Source organism: Carcharodon carcharias, chromosome 17 (genome assembly GCF_017639515.1).
Source record: "Carcharodon carcharias isolate sCarCar2 chromosome 17, sCarCar2.pri, whole genome shotgun sequence".
In the NCBI taxonomy this organism is placed as follows: Eukaryota; Metazoa; Chordata; class Chondrichthyes; order Lamniformes; family Lamnidae; genus Carcharodon; species Carcharodon carcharias.
Genome location: NC_054483.1, coordinates 49,085,533 through 49,105,241, shown reverse-complemented (window position 1 = coordinate 49,105,241; position 19,709 = coordinate 49,085,533). Strand labels below are relative to the sequence as shown.

The 19,709-nt window shown below is 38.4% G+C and overlaps 1 protein-coding gene across 6 annotated transcripts in view; it reads right to left on the bottom strand.

Moving 5' to 3' along the window:
* The window catches only part of jmjd1cb (jumonji domain containing 1Cb), a 304,442-nt gene that overhangs the window by 82,473 nt on the left and 202,260 nt on the right, over window positions 1-19,709 (bottom strand). For 2 of the 6 annotated variants that reach the window (XM_041210479.1, XM_041210481.1), the window contains exon 3: window positions 6,914-7,027. In XM_041210479.1, coding sequence (XP_041066413.1) covers window positions 6,914-7,027 — 114 coding nt within the window. Of the gene's footprint in view, window positions 1-6,913; window positions 7,028-15,249; window positions 15,782-19,709 lie in introns of those variants that run through there. The other 4 variants (XM_041210482.1, XM_041210485.1, XM_041210484.1 and 1 more) reach the window with 4 other exon arrangements.

The following is a 19,709-nucleotide window of genomic DNA, read 5'->3' as shown; positions in this document are numbered from 1 at the left end:
GAAATGCGTATAATTGAAATGTTAATCCACCATTCTAGATGCTGATGGACCTGCTGAGACCAGAGCATCAGCTCACTATGAAGCAGAGGTTTGTGAATGGTTACTTTCAGGCTCTGGGCCACTCAACTCGGAATGCAAGCAATTGAACTCTTCAAGGAAAACAGGGACTGAGCTTGCACCAATTTCTGACCGCACATCTTAGTGCCTCTCTGGGATTCACACTGTCAAAACTGACCATTTCTAAACAGGAAGAAAGCTGTAGTGGATGAGAACCTAGACTTGGCTATCCTGACTCCAAGAGTACTCGTGGTCCTAAATAATTAATTCTAGATTTGCCAGGCAGAGAAACTAGATTTTACAAGCTCCACACTGTCGTTTGACAGCATACAGTCTAACCACCAGCTACGTCAGCAACTGGCAAAAGCATCGCTATTTTTAGAGCATTACTTAAATTCAAAAGTCTTGCAACACAGACAAAATGAAGTGCGAGAGAGAGAATAGTTTCCGATCCAAGGGAAAAAGCAAACAGGGACTTCATGTGGCACAGTTGTCTTTGTATCAAGAAAGAGAGGGAAAGGTTAAGTGCATCATATTATTGACATTCAAATGTCTTCACGGAATGGTAATGTGTGTGGCCTTAGGAGTTTCAGTGTGTGGAAGTGAAGATGAAGATGATATTGAAGAATTATACTCTTGTGCACACATTTTACTTAGTAACAGAATACTGTAGCATAAACTTTCCATAACCTTCATTCCTTCTGATGAATCTAACACAGACCAGTTAACACAGGAAGTCATGGGGTTTTGAAAATGCAGCAGAAACCTTAACTACACTTTGCACACACAAGCTTAAGGTAACATGAGGACTTTTAAGATTAGATTTGCAATCAACTGATGGTTATAAAATAGTTTATTATATTTATTTTATTCTCAGAGAGCAGCAACTGAAACAGTGGATAGATTTAGTTTCCTTCTTTTAAAAAATGTGCCTTTGTTATGAGTTTCACCATACATTACCTTGATGAATGGCCTTAACAGTAAGAAATGTACCAATATCTTTTTGAATTAATTATCACATAACATCAGCTTGACTCTCAGTCCTGAAGGCTGTAGGTACAAGCCCCACTGCAAGGCTAGTGCACTTCAGTACTGAGCAACTGTTGCTGTGCAAGTTTATTCCAAAGATATCCCTTTTGGATCTAATATTAAAGCAAGGCCCACAGCTTGTCTGCGGAGATGGATGTATAAGGTCACACTGCAGATCAACATCTGAAAAAGAGCCTGATGCTTTAGGAATCCAGAGGCTCCGATGAGGTAATGAATAAAAGCAGCTACTGTACATTGTTTTCTTTACAAAATTCCTCCATCACCAGACCCAGACCATACCTCGAACAAATTTCATTACTTAATTGTGATCACCTTATTGTGAATTATGTAGCTCAGTCACTTAAAATAAAATTTTAAAAATCAACTCAATTACATAAAATAACAGAAAAGCAAATGGAAAATATATTAAAGAAAAACTGAAGTGAATTCTGAAGATTTGAACTAATGATTATCACCGAACATTATATGAATTATTTTTGTTCACGAGTCATGATCTAAAAAGTTAACCTATTAGTCAGGGGTTCACAAGTTGCTATGTTTTACCACAGAAGGAAGTCGACAGCTAAACAGACACAACATAACAGAGTATACAGATGCAACACCTCTGACTAAAATTGATCTGAAAATCTATGAAACAGCTTACAAAGAAACACCAAACATTCAAAATAATCTCAGCATACAATTAATATGTTTCACAGTAATCACCATTTAAAAAATTTTAAAGGAACTTGCTTAGCACATTTTAGTGTTTATTATTAGGAAACCTTGCTGCTTGTTCTGTCCATCAGACTTTTTTTTTGCTTTTGGCAGACTTTCAGCAACATTGGCTTAGTGTTATGTAATTGCAAAATTCAACAATCTCCTGTCCAACCCACACAAGGAACCTTCCTACCACATGCCACAGTCTCAAATTCTCTTAGAAATGTAAACAAAAATAATTTGACTAGTTTAACAACTTTAGTACTTATTTAAATCTTTTCTAAAATGAGACATCATTTTCTATAGGTGATGCAGCTTTAAGGCTTGACACGAACAACGCATTTATTTTCTGAAGGATACAGCTTTTTTGCTGAATATCAATTTAGCTGTTTACATACAGGCGGACAAAACAGATATCGAAAAATGCCAAAACAGACTGTGGCCCCAGCCTTGAACCACAGACAATGAATATTACTGTCTTTTACAGGAAAGGTACACCCTGAACACATGAAATTAAACCTTGCCAGTCGAGCAAGATAGAACAGGTTCAATAGTTCTGACATATGTACTGTTTTGCAATATGGACACACATGATTGTGCTTCTAGGCATGCCAATAAAAGTGTTCTAGGCTGCAGGCCACAGTACTGGTGGTGAATATGAACCTATCAGCCCCTTGTTGCCACGGTTATTCACCCTGCTGTAGAAGTGAATCTGCCATGATATTACTGCTAGTCACACAGCTGCGCCAACTCATTTGAAATGCAAATTCTATCTATGTATCCACCAGCTGCAGTCACTCATGTCTTATCAAGCATATATAAGAAACCTTCACTCAGCTTATTTTTGAAACTTGGCATTCTTTTTCTCTTCCTTCAATCAAAGGTTTTACCCTTCTTTTTCATTCTACCCTTCCTCATTCTGTATTTCTCTCGTGAACTATGTTTCCCTTATCTTTCTTCTTGCTTCCTATACTTCACTTTTACCTCTTCTTGCATATTTCATATTCCTTCTCCTCAATCTCAAGCTTCCTTTTCCAGCTTAACTCACATGTGATAAGAGCCCTGTTGACTTTTTCACTCCATTTCCTTGAAAAGAAACTTGTGGAAAGTTTTTTCTTTAAACATTTAAATAAAAAGAATCAGTCACCTGAGGCCAGCAAAGAAAACCTGCAGTGTATGGCCAATAGAGAGAGCAAGTCCATGGCCACCAAGAGGCAGAACAGTGGTCTAAGAGTTTGGAGTGAGAACTGGGGAATGCAGGCCCATGACTGAGGCAGTTTATTGTGCTGTGAGTCTGTTCAAGTCTGTCATACGATGGATCCCTGCTAATGGGATGGACCAGCAAGATCAATGCTTACACATTTATCACAAATAATCAGATTCCCTAAGTGGCTTTCACTGGGCATAATTGATGGGACTGCAAATATATCTGACAGGCACACTACAGATTAATGCAATTCAGGACAAGAGAAAGATGGTCAAGTTAAGATTTGCCATCTTTAGTAGAGCAGATCCTTTTTTAAACAGCATTTTGTAAAAGGACCACAGACTCAAAATTATAGCTTTTGGAAACACCCACCTTAACAATACACTCTTTTTGAACTGTCCAATTTCTGCCTTTTCCATTAGAGTACTCCCTTATTATTCCAAACACATGCACATAATTAGGGCACAAAGTCTGCCACTATTACATTTTTAAAGCTTTAGAGTCCTATTATTCCACATCAGTGTTGTTCAATGTTAGTCATTAGCCGCGTGTCTAATTTTTTTTCTGAATAAAAAATAAACACTGATGTTGGTCATGTGATCTCAATTCTCGTTTGCATGATGTTACCACGTGGGCCTTAAATCTTTTTGTACATTTGCTGGTATAATGGTAAGATGAAAAGCAGAGTGTGCAAGCATGTAGGAGGGCAGAAACCTTATGCAGGGTTTCAAATAGGGAATTTTGAGAGCGATGGGTAAAGTTATAGATGGCAACATGTTCAAAAACTCAGAAGAAAGGGAGATTGGAGCTAGGGCAATGACTTTCAGGAAGTTTGAGAGTTTTTTTTTTGAGAAGATGGCAGTTTTGAAAGAGTGTGGGGCAGTATCTGGAGAAGAAGAGGCTATTTACCATGTTGGTTTGCATGGGGCCAGGAACAGAAGTGGGCAGTAGTTTAATAGGGATGGAGTCAAAAGTGCAGATGGGGCTCTCATAGATGAAATAAGTTTGGAGAGGGAATGGGACAAGATAGAAACAATGCTAAGTTCAGGACTAGGATTGGGAGGAAAGGGGAAGCAGGGAAAGAGCAGAAGCACCTCAACATATGGTCTCAATCTTGGTGACCAAATAAACCCATGAACTCTTAGCACATGTTGGGAGCTAAGGGTGGAGGGACATGGGAGATCACTTTAAAGGAAATGGGTGATCATTCAGAAACAAAGCCTGTGGTTGTCTTTGCACGCAGGATGATCCAAGAATAGCACTGGATTTGACAAGGTGAGTGAAGCTACCAGCAGTAGAACTTCATGTGGTCAAGCCAGGCATGATGATGAATAGCTAAGCCATCTGTGCACCACCACTCACTCAAGTCTGCGAAACATGGGATTTGAAAAGAAAGTAGGCCAGACTGGGAGTGAAGAGAATGAAGGTTTGGCTGGGGTTAAGGGCAATTGCAATGAGAAGGAAATGACTGATAAAAATCAACAGCTTACAAAATTATCTGGCAAATGGAGGGCATAAATCTAGGCAGCTTGCTGCAGCATTAAAGTGCAGTTAAATAATGTGACAAAGGCTTATTTTTCCAGGATAGACACCCAAGAAAACATCATTGGAAAACAGGTGCAGAGGATGGGTTGAGGGATACAAGGAAGTGATCAAAATGATGTCATAATCAAGGAGATGGACATAAATACAGGGCCAGGTGTAAGTGTTTATATGGTGGAACAGGAGGACAGGGAATTCAGAGATAGGGAGAAATGGGAACAGAGTTGGAGATTAAAAACACCAAGAATGAAAGGTTTCTCAGATAGAGAGAGGACTTTGCAGGAAGATTTTGAAACAGGAAGGATACAGCAGACGAAGATTTTAAGAGAGTTGTAAGAAAGGTGGAACACAGTGAACATGCTTGATGAAGTAAATAGGAGAAATAGGCCATTTGTGACATGTGATCTGACTGTCATCACTACAACAGTTTTGGGGGAACAATTGATTTGAAAAGTATAGGGGAGTGGGGCTCCATCATTAAGGACCAAAATATTGCTATCAGTTGAATAAAGTTTCAGTCAACATTTCATCAGATGGGCATTGATGAGACCACATCTCGAATACAGTGTGCAATTTGGTCTACTTATTTAAGGAAGGATGTAAATGCATTAGAGGCGATTCAAAGGTTTACTAGATTGATACCTGGAATGAGCGGGTTGTCTTATAAGGAAAGATTAGACAGACTGGGCTTGTTTCCACTGGAGTTTAGAAGAGTGAGGGGTGACTTGATTGATGTATATAAGATCCTGAACAGGACCGACAAGGTGGAAGTGGAGAGGAAATTTCCTCTTGTGGATGAGTCGAAAATTAGGGGGCACTGTCTTAAAATTAGGGGTTGCCCTTTTAGGACAGAGGAGGAGGAGAAATTTTTTCTGAGGTCTGGGTGACTTTGGAACTCTGTCTTCGAAGGCCGTGGAGGTGAGGTCATTGAATATTTTTAAGGCAGAGGTAGGCTGATTCTTGTTAGGCAAGGGAATCAAAAGTTATCGGAGCTAGATGGGGATGTGGAATTCGAAACACAAGCAGATCAGCCATGATCTTATTGAATAGTGGAGCAGGTTCTGGGGGCTGAATGGCCTACTTCTGCTCCTATTTCATATGTTTGTATGTTCAACAAATTCACAGACAACAAGGGTCTTGTTCCCTAGTAAATGGCTATTCTGAAGGGAAATGCTAAGGGGGGTTGTTATAATGGTCCCCTGCCAAAGTTCAACCAGACAGTAATGGGTGGGATGAGCCTGGTGGGAAAGAGATTTATGACATTAGCTTCCAATGGGCATGCTTGGTTTGAAATAAAATGGACCCTGCCCCAGCTCATCTGCTGCTGAAACTCTCATTCATGCCTTTGTTACCTCTTGCCTTGACCAATCCAACACAATCCTGGCTGATCTCTCATGCTCCACCCTCCTTAAACTTGAGATCATTGGAAACTACACGCTTGCTGACCTCCATTGGGTTCTGGTTGAACAACACCTCGAAAAGGAGGAATAAGAGTCTTTCTTTTCAAATCCCTAATCATTCTTCAAAAATCATTTTAACTCTGTTATCTCCTCCGGCTCCACAACCTTCTGAGATAGCTATTTCTCTTTAGCATCCAAAATTTTAATTGCTCCACCATTGGTGACCATGCCCCAAATCTTTTCATCTGTCGACCTCCTTTTCTTCCTTTAGCATGCTTAAAACCTGCCTGGTTGACCAAGTTTTTGGTCGTTTTCTCCAATACTACCTTGTTTGTTTTTATTCATTCATGATATGTGGGTGTCACTGGCTAGGCCAGCATTTTTTGCCCTTCCCTGTGGGTCTGCAGATTTCCTTCCCCAAAGGAAGGGACATTAGTGAGCCAGATGGATTTTTAGAACAATCGGCAATGGTTTCACAATCATCACCAGACTTTTATAATTCCAGGTTTTTAGTGAAATCAAATTTCACCATCTGCCATGTTGGGATTCGAACCTGAGACCCCAGGGCATTACCCTGGGTCTCTGGAATACCCTGATAATGCCACTATGCCACCACCTTCCCGGTTGTGTTTGATAACGCTCCTGTGAAGGACCATGGAACGTTATATTACATTAAAGGCACTACATAAATATAAACTGTGTTAATGGGGTAGTTCGTGGTTTTTGCTGATGAAAAGGCAACAATAGGTGTCTTGATGAGCTCTTCAACTCTCAAACAAGGATGCTACAATAAGATATCATGAGTTTTGTGTCTTACAATGTAGTTTTGGGAATTTTTTAACTAAGTATGTGTTCATAAAATGCTTAAATTCCATAAAGAAAAGGTGAATTATTTCATGATCAAACATAACACTTTTCAACATTACAAAGATTTTGGTCACAATAATTGTTGTCCTACCTGGTAGAGCTGGAAGGCACTATCCCCAGGTATAAAATTCAGTTGTTTATCCACAAAGAATTCTATTGCAATTAATAAATGAAGCACAGCCTTTCCCACTACAGACTTGAATGTCTAAACAAAGAAAAACAAGGAAATAACTTAGTTGAAGCTTGACTGATTAAATGCAGAGCAATTAGAACATCATTTTTGTCAGAGATCCTGAAACGAGTGAAAAAACAGATCTGCCATTTGAGAAAAATACAAATGTAGAAAGCCAACAAATGCACAATGGCATCTCAAAATCTGATTTCAAGTTGGCTCAACATGCATTTTAAATTAATCCAATTCAAATGTTTTTAATTGTATTCTGCATAAAGTCAAAGTCCACTTCTAAATTACCGATAATTATGATAAAAGTTCAACTTAAACATTTTTCTTTTTGACTGGAATACAGTATCAAAATCTAAGCTACACCTTTAAAGTTAATTAAAGTTGGTAAATAATTTTACAAAAACAAGAAAGCAGATACAATAGTGGGAAAAAGATAGGGAAACAATATTCTGCTAAATTGTGGCGCAGTACAACTATTACACATGCAGGAAAGAACATGAATCTCTCAAACCACTGCCAAACGCAAAGTATTAATACAAAATAGTACACAGTCCAAAGAAACATTAAGAAGCAACTGCAACAAAACAAATATAGGCAAAGGACTCATCCTCAGTTCATAAATCAGGTTTGCACAGAGAAAAGCAATTTTGGTGAAGTGCCAAGGGCCATTTATTCCTTACCACACTACGAGTTCTTGACTTTGGTAAAGGGAGGAACAAGAGAACGCAATACATATTTAGGGTTTGGCGGAGGGTAGACTCGTGTTTCTTTTTTTCCTTCAGGATTTTCCTGTCTTATATTTACTAACACACATGAATTTTGCACTTTTCACACAGGGTCAGAGAAAAACCACAACACGGAAGATGTTCAGTACATAGACAAGTGTATCGTTGACTTTGAAATGCCCAAATCACAGAGTTTGAACAAGAGGCTTCAAGGAAAATCTCTCAGCTGTGTTAAAATAATTCTTGAAATTTTAGCTAAGCCAAAAATGTGTACTCCAGGGTTAAAAATAAAGATTTCCATGATTCTTTATAACTTGAACTCACACACAAATATAGTTCAAATCATCTTGCTGGAGAGGTGGAAAATAATCTCCTCCAAACCAAAGCCTCTCTCTTTTTTAAGGTCTTATATCCTTTTGTTTTAACTTCCAACACTCAGACACAACAGAAAATATTCTTGCGTTTTTCTGGAAAATAATCAAAACTTGGTGAATCAAAGTCCTCATTCTATTGGATGGCGTCACCTTTGAAAAAGGACATGAATATATCCTCAACAATGCAGCCCAAATGTCAGAAACAAGATGCATCCAGACAACAGTAAATCACCCAGACTGGTGATTTTTTTTTCTCGTTCCTCCAGACGCAACAGCATTGCTGCCATTTGTTCACACAATGGACATAGGACATTTGATCGCTAGCCTCTTTGAACTATCCCCAAACATCAAAGGGAGAAAGTAAGTGGAAACTTGCAACTTTAAAATAATAGCAATATGTGCAAGCATACGGTAGTTGCTCTGTCGCTACTGAGACTGTGGAATGTGCACAACAACATAAATGGGGAAGGATTTCGAAGGAACAGGGGATCAGTATATTACAAAACTGCTTCAGCTGAAGTACTTCCATAAAAGCAAAATGGGGTGTACTATCCACGATTCATTGAAAGTAACAATATTTTCACCTGAGTTGCATGAGTTTAAAAAAAACCTCCTGATCACAGAAAATGGAACTCTATTATTCAGTCCTGAAAAAAATTATCGCATGACATAATTTGAACCAACAAAGCAGGCAGAGGAAGAGTGCTGTTAGTTCCAATACAAGAGCAGGGAATTCTTACATCATCCCAAGAGTTACTTCTTTAAGTACTTAACATGCTGTGAAACTTTCCTCAGAGCAATAACTTAGAATTGGCAGCATAACAGCTTAGAGCATTGGAGGTTTTATAAACTGTTCCATTAAATGGTAAGACGTGGGTGTGAAGGTTCAGAGGCATTTTCCAACAGCCTTTTCTTCAATAAACAGTTCAATGACAGTTTTGCAAAACAGATGGCATATCTTACAAATTGAAACCTAACACTTTTACTGTCTGCTGTAGAGCTAGCTATGGTGTGCAATGATTGCATGTATTGTACTTAATTATCTCTTGATCTGCATCAAATTTATTATAAAAAAACATGATTTGCTCTCACACTGGAAACCTAGGCCACCATGAAGTTGCTCTCCCCCACAGTGCTTGAAATGCTACTGGCCCACATTCCACAGTTCTTAATTTCATTTTAATTGCTCTGCCTGCAAAAATCATCAAAGCTTTCTCCTCATTTAAAAAACCTTGATTAACTTCTTCAAAAGTTTATTTGTCATATCTCTGCACTGCTTTGCCTTTAAAGATCTTTGCTGGAATCTCAGTTCTCCCTAAGGCTTCCAAAATCTTTTGCTTCTACTGCCCTTCTTTCTCCAGTGTCCTCCACCGCCTCATTGTCAATATTGCCTTGTCTTTACCTATTGGTTAAATGTTCAATCTCAATCAAAGCCCAAACCAAACCCCCAACTCCCACTGTGGTCCCTCTATACCCAATTAGCCTCTCTTGCACTGGACCTATTTAAATATCCATCCTCACTCTTTCCCAGGCTGTCAACTTATTTCAGTTTATCAAAAATCTTACTGCATGCACTTCCTGCAACTGTCACAGTTACCAACTGTCTCCCACCACAATGTTAAACCATCCTTGTTGTTATGAAACATTGTAGTCACTGATTCAGCATGAATAACTTCACAGGCAATCCGTTAAAAATATTGCATCTGCTGGACATTTTATCACACTTTTCTACACAGGAGAAAATTTGGTAGAAAAAGAGAAATTCAGTCATTTAATGCTGGAAGCTTCGGACCTGGAACCTGAAACTTACAGGCACTTCACTTTCCCAGTACAGTTCCCTCCACAAACAGTTGAACTGACTGACACAGGATGTTCACAATCAGACTTGGCTTTAAATAGGGAAACAGAAATTTTGTTGCAGTGGAATAACGCATTGCACATTACATCCAAACAGCTAGAGTATGAAATGCCTAATGGATCATCTTTCAGATGCTTAAATCAATCACTTCAATAAAAATTACACAAACTGTAATTTTGTTCATTTGAGAAGAATGATCACTGAAAAGCTTCTAAAAGACATGCATGTGCAAAGAAAGCACTCCAACTCAACCAATTCTCCAAGAGCATTACAAGTACCTATCCCTGTTCAAATGACCAGCAACACTGCTGGTATTCCTGCATCTACCATCCAGCAGGCTGATTAAAGAATTGCACATGTATTTATTATGGCCAACTACAAAAATGTTGTAGGTCAGTATTCAGGTGTCTATTCATATCAATCTTAGCATAGTATGACTTATAATGACTTCCGTAAATATACACAAAGCACAAGAATTGCTAAATTAAATAAAAACAGTATCGGCCTATTTTTAAAAAGGATTTAAAAAGGAGATGCAAATCCCATTCGTTTCACTGAGAAATTCAACTAAATAAAGAGATTAAGATTTCTTACTATTCTACACACAATGAAATGGAGCTCTTTCACATCACTTCTACTCTTTGGCAATTTGTCCTGCAGAGTGAAAACTTTCACAACCATCGTGCATTGCTTTTCACATTGGATTCAAGATTCTCAACATGGTCCGTTAAAAGCAAATCCATGCTTTGGGTGCTCAATTGGTTCCTCAATAGTTTTTGACTGAAAAAAAAACTTAATCATCCTTTTGAAACTAGCCCTGAAATTGGCAGATGCAGAACTCTAGTCAGCCCATGGCCAGAATATATGTTGATAGCTTCCAAGAGGGACTGTTTAAATTGCACTACTATCTCCAAGGTTCCAGACGAAACCACTTCCTCAGGTATGTTCAGTTTCTCCAGACAGCACCACCAGTGCCAAATAAACCATCAACAAATGCAGTGTGAACTACTTTCTGTTTGAAATCATGATGAAAGCACTAATGCTTATTTTTAATGTTCAGCTGAGTTAATAACTGAATGATCATTTCATCAGTTTTCAAGTATTTATCATTTGCATGTTGGTGCATTGACTGGAAATATGGAAAGAAGTTACAATAATCTGCTCATGAAACATGCAATTTCATGTTGATCACAATATATAATTGGGATCAACATGAAATGTAATGTTCTTGCAAACTAATTCAAAGGATCTTTATGCCAAATTGATATAATTTTCAATTAGTAAAATAACTTTGAGCATGAACTTTCAGGGAAATGATAATTCCTTACAAGGAGTTAAACACCCATTGGAACTGAGCCTGCCCTACACAATGTCCGTGGAGATTTTACTCCTATAGTCATCAGTTTTAGAATTTATATTTATTTCAATTCTCAATCTTTAACAGTGTCAGTGTAGCACAATGTAGAAATAAAACCCCAGGGAGAAAACTCCTAATTTGAAAATGATTTTCTCTGCTTTAACAAAGATCATAAAGTAATCTGTCTTCTGTGTTACACCTCTTCCGCCCTTTCATGCCGCTAAGGAGGGTAGAGTTGCATCCAGAAGTCCTACAGTATTCTACTTCAGTTTCAATCCCAAGATTTTCTGCCAATATACCACAATCTCCCTATGATCAACCATCTTTACATACTATATGAAGATAAAAATTGCCATCTACACCTAGTTTATACCCAAAGGTTATTGAATCTTTTGTTAATCAACATTAGCTTTTTAAAAATTTAATCTGCTTTCTCCCAATTTTGTTGCCATCTTTCCTGAGGCACTCTTGCTCAGGTAATCTCAAATAACCTTGCTCAGATGACAATTCTTGACATGTGAACCTCAAATGTCACATCAGCAAGCTGTCTGACTGTCGACAGCATCACAGCTGAAACCCATCATGTTCTAACTTTTCAACTTCACATAGTGATCATGGACTACAATCCTGGGAGTCATCGATGTAGAGAAGTTGAAATTAATTTTAATACTGGCTGAGTTCAGCCCAGGTTAGAGTTGGAGGAGGATTAAAATTTAATTACACGAAATACAGTTTACAATAATTTTGAGAAGAAATTGTTATATCTTTAGAGGAACCTTCCAATGTCTGAGACTTAGTCCTTGCAGTTGTACAAAAACAGGATGACACAAATGGTAGACTCTGTGTTGGGCATCCTGAAACTGATCCCAGGGATTTATCCTTAAAAAACTACATATCCTAGAAATGGCAGGGGAAGAAAAAACAGAAAATGCTGAAACATCTCAGCAGGTCAGACAGTATCAATGGAGGGACCACACAAGTTAACATTTCAAGTGAAATGTGCTAAGGGATGAACCTGAAACATAACTTCTCTATTTTTTCCATAGGTGCTAACTGACCAGCATTTTCAGAGATTTTTCTTTCCCCGAGGTTCTCTTACTCAATATACCTCTTTGTTAGAAAGCGTTTTTTAAAAGTTATACAAGTGTGGAGATATAGTTTGTGCAAGCCACATATTGATGTATTTGTGAAATAACGTAATACACTTCTAGGCCAATTGCAGTGAAGTGCAGTTTGCTACTTGTAAATAAATGTAACGTTTTAATCTTGAAAGTTAAATGCACAAAAGCTTGGATTCTGAAACATTGGGACACCGAATTTGGAAATAATGCACAAGATTAAATTCTCATGTTGATTCTTTTAATAACAGTATGCCACAAATATTTAATTATTGATAATGTAGAATCACTATATAAATTGAAATTTATATGGAACAAAAAACTTTTCATTAAACTAAATGATAAAAGTCTTTCTGAATCTAATACAGCAGCAAAATAACCCAGTTGTCATTTGAGCAGCTGTACATTTGCGACTGCTTGCCAAGTGATTGAGTTTCTCAGACTCATTACTGCATCTATACGTGTTCTTATGTTGATTGTATGGCACCAGTACTGTAGCACTCAAACAGAGAGAGACCCACAACTGTAGCTTTTCTCTTTGGCAGTGTGCCATTAGTTCCTATTGCAACTGTTGAACGGCCTGTAGGATAGTGAAAAACACAAGTCCCTGTCATCAACCACAGTTCTTGCGACAGATGAGAAGTTCAGTCCTGGACATTGCTAAAGGCACAGAGTTTGACTTTTAAGCTGGTAATTTGCTGTTTTACAATGATAGAAGTACCAAGTGCATTGATCCATGATACAAAGACTGAACCTGCAAAGAGAAATTGATGGTGTGCTACAGATTGCATTTTAAAATGCATTGAATTTTTGAAAATCCCCTCAAGAGGAATAAAGAATATTTAATTTAAGATAAAACAAATGGTATGTCATTCAGCTCCATCAAAATCAAAACAGAAAACTGTTTACATTTATTGTTCATCCCCATTTAAAACCTGTATGCCCAGATTTGAGCAGGACCTTATTTTAGTATTCAAGGCTTGGTAAACTGAATAGTGAAAAAAAATCAACAGCTTGGTTCTTCTTCTACTTCCTCTCAAATGATCATTTTTAGTCACAGGCTTGCCCAAGTGGGGGTTGGATGAGGATGGTTATGACAGTGAAGCATTACCCTTCCTTCTCCTGATACGCACACATACACTTTCTAACCAGAGGTCAGTTTCCCCAACCATCCCGACCAGGAATCTTAGGATCTGTTGTTGTACACTTACTGTCAACCAAAGATCACCCAATTCATAACAAATTGGAAATTGCTCCTGGGACTCATTTAGGTGGCTTTATTCTACATTGGATACTATGTTTATAATCTGAGTTGGGGAGAGCTTGGAAATCATCAAGGGGATTTGAAGCAAAAATATTCTACTGACATTTCTATATTTCACTCAATGTGAAATTGGCAATCTTCGCAATGCACAGAATATATGAAAAGTCATGACGCTACACCACAATCAGATGCAGTGACATAACTATCTTCTACTATACTAAATCCTTCACAGTTGTCCACATAATCAGATATCCATACTTGAGCAGGGTACACACTAAAATAAACCTATGTGGTAGGCTTAGCTGTATATCAAATCTACAGTAAATATTTCATAAGAAGTGTAATAGAATGTAAAGAAATGCTGCTTGAATCCAAACATAATTTAGCTACCCAGTTTCTGTGCAACTCAGCACATATACCCAATGTCTAAGGGAAAATATCAAGTTGCCAGCTGACCAATGTCAAAATGGTGTATTAGTCTGGTTGCACAAATGCACAGCGAGATTAAACAGTAACTATGGTACTGAAACACAATAAAGTCGGCCATTGGTAAAACAACGTACAAGAAAATGTTTCCAACCTATAAATACATGAAGCTAACACAGCTGCTAATAGTTGAACAACTGGGACGAGTTTGAACCTGTCTACACACAGCTCTATTAATAAATAAGATCCTGATGGAGCCCTACCCAGAATGCATCTCTGCTGTAATGTTAAGCCAGCCAGACACCCAGATTTGCAAGACTTCTGCATTCTTTGTTGCCTACACGATACTTTGACTACGGAAATGTCTGCAACAACTGTATCCTGTTTTGGGCTTGGTGCAGTACCACATTCCATTCACATGAAAACAGGAAAACAGATGAGCTCTTAGTTAAAAAACCTTCATGTTTAAAATCAAATGCTTCAAGCAAGTGACAACACTTATTTAATTGTAAACTTATAAACTAGAAGGTTAAATTAATATTGCAACTTTGTTAAATAGTTATCAATTGTAATGGTCAACTACACACGTTTGTAAAGCAAAACTTATGAAACAACGATTCCCTAAACAACTTATTACACATGTATCAAATATTATCCTATAAAGTGGGCAATAAGTTACAAATATCTTTGTTGTACCGTAGTTGTTAATCCTTATGTCCTGTGTGTTATCTATTGATAGAAATTATAAAAAGTTATCTCCACTGCAACTTCATCGACAAGCCTCCTCACAGCAATCCATTTCCATTATGCAGACATGTTGGAATGTCAAAGTCCAGCTGCCCAGCCATTCAGTCAGCACATGCAAGAAAGCGAGCTTTCGCTTCAATAATTTAAGCTAGTATCGAAAATTGTGCCTCCACCTTTTGTTATCTCGCACTCACACATTAAACGCATCTGCTTTTATTTTATTTAGTGTTTCATGAAGAATTCCGCATCCGAATAGAGTTCATTCTGTTGTGCGCACAGGGCCATCGACGCAGTGTTAAAATAAATCAGCCTCACCAAGCCGATTTTTGTTCAGCACCGTTTCAGAAAAAGGCTGCTGGACTCAGGTTACCCACCTAACGATCCACTCCAATCCATGCAACACAGGGACAAAATCCGAAAAGCTATCTGGTTCCCGTCCACACAGGCCGATATTCAGGCTGCGGATGATAGACTTCCGATCAGAACATGTTCACTCGCGGGGTCAGTGAACCATTTCTTATCAAAGAGAAATGAAAACAAGGCGGCGCTTTACACTCCAACCATGTGGTGCTTAACAGTCCCAAAAAAATAAAACTTAAAATATTTTTTACATTAAAAATCGGATCTTTGAAAAGCTACCGCGAGTACCTTAGTTGTCTCTTTCTCTCCCTCAAGGCTGAATGCGGAGTGTGCAGAGGCGGATCACTGATCTCCCTTTGTCATCATTACGTACTGTTAACGAATGAGAAACCCCGCAACTGCTACACTCTGTAAAGATCTAGGTCACGAACATTACACTGCGATTGGCCATCTAACCAGCTGTCCAAAACAGATACGCGAAAACAAGCAACAGAAAATTAATCAGCCTGTTCTGTGCCATGAGTAGTATTTAGGACTTGATCGAAATTTTCAAAGTCGACTGCACATGGGCACGAGAAACTTCTCCTTGTACCGATGGCTCGAACAAAGCGGAAAAGGGCGGTGCTTCGAACTAAACCCAAATCACAGGTGGCAACAGTCACTTCTAGCATGAGTCATGTAACTGATTACTCATTGTCTAACTAAGAGACTTTAAGAAGGATGCGTTCCGTGCTGCAACAGACAAAACCCAGATTAATATTAACGTTGACAATATTCACTTTCCAGATCTTTCTGGAGAGACACATTAACGCGTCTTTTCCCTTTACGGATGCTACCAGACCTACTGTGAATTATCTTCTTTCAGAATTCCAGGTTTTTTTTTGTTTTTACAAGCTACTTAATTACTAGGTTGGGGGTGGTGGTGATGGGGATATAGTAGTGATAGGGGGAGGGGGATAGGGTGATTGTGGTGATGGTGATGGGGGAAGGTCCCAAATGATGCCACCCAGACCAAAGAAGTTCCCTTTTTCAACACAGTCACTGAACAATTGGTTTTACATCAGTCCAGTACTAATTTTTAAGGTCAGGCTCTTACTCTCTGAATCTAACATAATTACAATTCAAACTAACAGGACTCCTTTTGCGGATTTAAGTGAATATAGCAATATTTGTCATCATTGCGTGTTATAGCTTGGTGCAAACAACAAACAGACATTAGGTAATAAAAACAGAAAATGCTGCATCACACAGCTAGTCAGCCAGCATCTGTGGAGACAGCAGACGAGTTAAAATTTCAAACCCAAACATTAACACACTGTTTTTACCCAAAGTGCTGACTGACCTGCTCAGTTTCCAATATATTATTTTTTGACATATAATTTCAGCATTTGCAGTGTTATTTATTTGTAGTGAAATTAAGCTCACAGAGTTGTATTTACTCATCAGTGTGTGGAAAGATCCAAACATGAACTTGAATTAAAACACTGTCTCGAACGGAAGGAGGAAAAAACACATTCAGCCACAATTGAAAACTGATGCTCATTCACTTATGATGATCCAGCAGAACTTGACCCTTTTTAAATGGACATCTGGTCCATGCTGAAAAACGAGCAGAGATTGTGTGACAACGGTTCCATACCATAAAACTAAACACAGAGTGTTCTTTGTCCGTGTGCCTCTACCAGCCCTCTGAGATCAAGAGCCCACAATACTCCGTATTAACAAACAATCCATGACCTTCAATTACAAATTTGGCAAGCTGCCAGGAAATGGTTATAGCGGTAGTGCATAATTAAATTCTGCTGGATTAACACAAGCAAACCTGTTTATGGCAGGAACTACATTATCTGCTATAATTATTAAATTAATTCATTCATTAAGATAAAATATTGTTAATTCTAATGAACTGTAGCATTACAAGTTAACTTGACTAATATATTCCACAGCTGTTATTAAGTGTTGCTGTATCAGGAGATTTGTCTGAATCCGGTGCAGCATTGTTAATACACAGAGACTACGGCAAATAAAAACCAGAGTTTATTCAAGTAGTCGGCATAAGGCACAAAACTTAAAGCTTGTGGTGTGCAAGAGTCTTGAAACTACAGAATCCCATTAAAGAAAAATGTAAGGCAGGTCCATTGGTTTTAAGTTTAGTAGATTCTAATGCCCGTGTTTGAATTCAGTGAACATTCACATTCTAATGTATACATGATGAAAATAACTTCTTAAAATTGAATTCAAAAAATATAATTTGTATTTTATCTTTGCGATAACATTGCTAGGGAAGAAAAGTATTAGAGATCTCATAAATATCAAAGATTTAGAACCACAGAAAAAGGCCATGCAGCCCATTGTGTCTACTCCGGCCTTAAAAACACTAGCCGTCCATTATAGCCCCACCTTCCAGCACCTGGTCCATAGCCTTGCAGGTTACAGCACTTCAGATGCAGATCCAGGTACTTTTTAAATGAGTTGAGGGTTCCTGCCTCCACCACAGGTCACAAATTCCACACGCTCACCACCCTCTGGGTGAAGAAGTTTTTTCCCATGTCCCCTCTAATCCTCCTACCAATCACATTTAATCTGTATTCCCTAGCTTTGTTTGCCCTCCACAAACGCATTACCTCAAAATTCTCTGGATTGAATTCCACTTGCCATTTTTCCGTCCACTCAACCAAGCCATTGATAGCATTGTGGAGCTGACAGGTATCCTCTTGACTATCAACTACAAGGCCAATTTTTGTGTTATCTGCAAATTTCCCAATTATACCTCCCACATTTAAGTACAAATCATTAATATATACAACAAACAGCAAGGGCCCCAACACAGCCTGTGGAACACCAATGGAAACCGCTTTCCATTCGCAAAAATATCCATCAACCATTACCCTTTGTTTCTTGTTGCTGAGACAACTTTGGATCCAACGCGACACATTCCCTTGCATCCCACAGGCTTTTACTTTTCTGACCAGTCTGCCATATGGGACCTTGTCAAATGCCTTACTAAAATCCATGTAGGCAAGATCCACTGCACTACCCTCATAAATCTTCCTTGTTAGTTCCTCAAGACATTTGATTAAATTAGTAAGAAGCAACCTACTCTTAAAACCATGCAGACAATCCCCAATTAATCCGTTCTTTCTAAGTGACAGTTTATCCTGTCTCTCAGAATTGAGTCCAATAAATTGCCCACGACCAAAGTCAGAGAGACTGGCCTATAATTATTTGTTCAAGCTAGTTAGGAAACAAATCTAGCAGAACAAGCTGGAGAATTTTTCCCCCTCCTTTGGAAAATTTGCTTTTATAGAACAATCCATTTAGTGGTTTGACTGACACCTGGTGAACTTTCTCAGTTCATATGACGTTGAAATCACCAAGCCTTATATTTATATAGCACTTTTCACAGCCTCAGGACTTCCAAAGTGTTTTATAGCCAATGAAAGACTTTTCAAGTGTTATCACTGATGCAATGCAGGAAACACAGCAGCCAATTTGCCCACAAACAACGTGACAATGACCAGATAATATGTTAGCGTTGTTGATTGAGGGATAAATATTGACCTGGAGACAAGGGATTACTCACCTGCTCTTCTTTGAAATACTACCATGGGATCTTTTACATCTGCCCTGGAGCCTCAGGAGAAGGTCTCGAAAGATGACACCTTCAACAGTGCTGCACTGTGTCACTATTACACTGCACAGTCAGCCTTCATTTTTGTGCTCCAGTTTCTACAGTGAGACTTGAATCCACAAGTTTTTGACTCAGAAGCAAGAGTGCTATCAACTGAGCCACCGCTGACACAATTGGATTCTGGGGAGGGTGGGGGGGTGCAGTCAGAATATTCTGTAACGGTGTTAAAACAAACATGAAATGTTTCAAATCTAATAAGAGATGGAAATGCATGAAAGAGGAAATGCATAAAAGAGAAAAGATGATTGATGAGGATCTGCGCTTTTTTAAAAGGCTCATACTCAAAATAATCTTTCTTAGTCTTTTAGATGCTAATTACCAAGCCGGGCATTTCCAGGATTTTCTCTTTTGTCCTGTGCAGGCAGGGGATGGGGAGAAGATATTTGTCCCTTTCATGTCAACATTGCAAACCAGAATATAGAAATAATTATGAAAATACCACTGCCCATGTTTTTTTAGATGTGTTTATTTACAAGCATCACAGTGCATCTGTTACCAATATACTCCAAGTGAAATAACTGCTAAAAATGTCATCAAAGTTCACAGATTGGACAATGCCATAAAAAGCAACAAACCAATAATATCTCAACAAGGATTGAAGGGAGAAATAGAATTCGCATGCTGGTACAAAATATATTGGGCAAACATCTTGGTACATTCCCCCTCTCTTTTGATTTTTGCCCCCTCTCTCTTAGAGCTTTCCATTAACATCTAAAAATCCCCAAAAGCTGGTTAAAAGGTACATGTTGGAACAATAAGCAGCTTTTAATCTCAAGTACAACT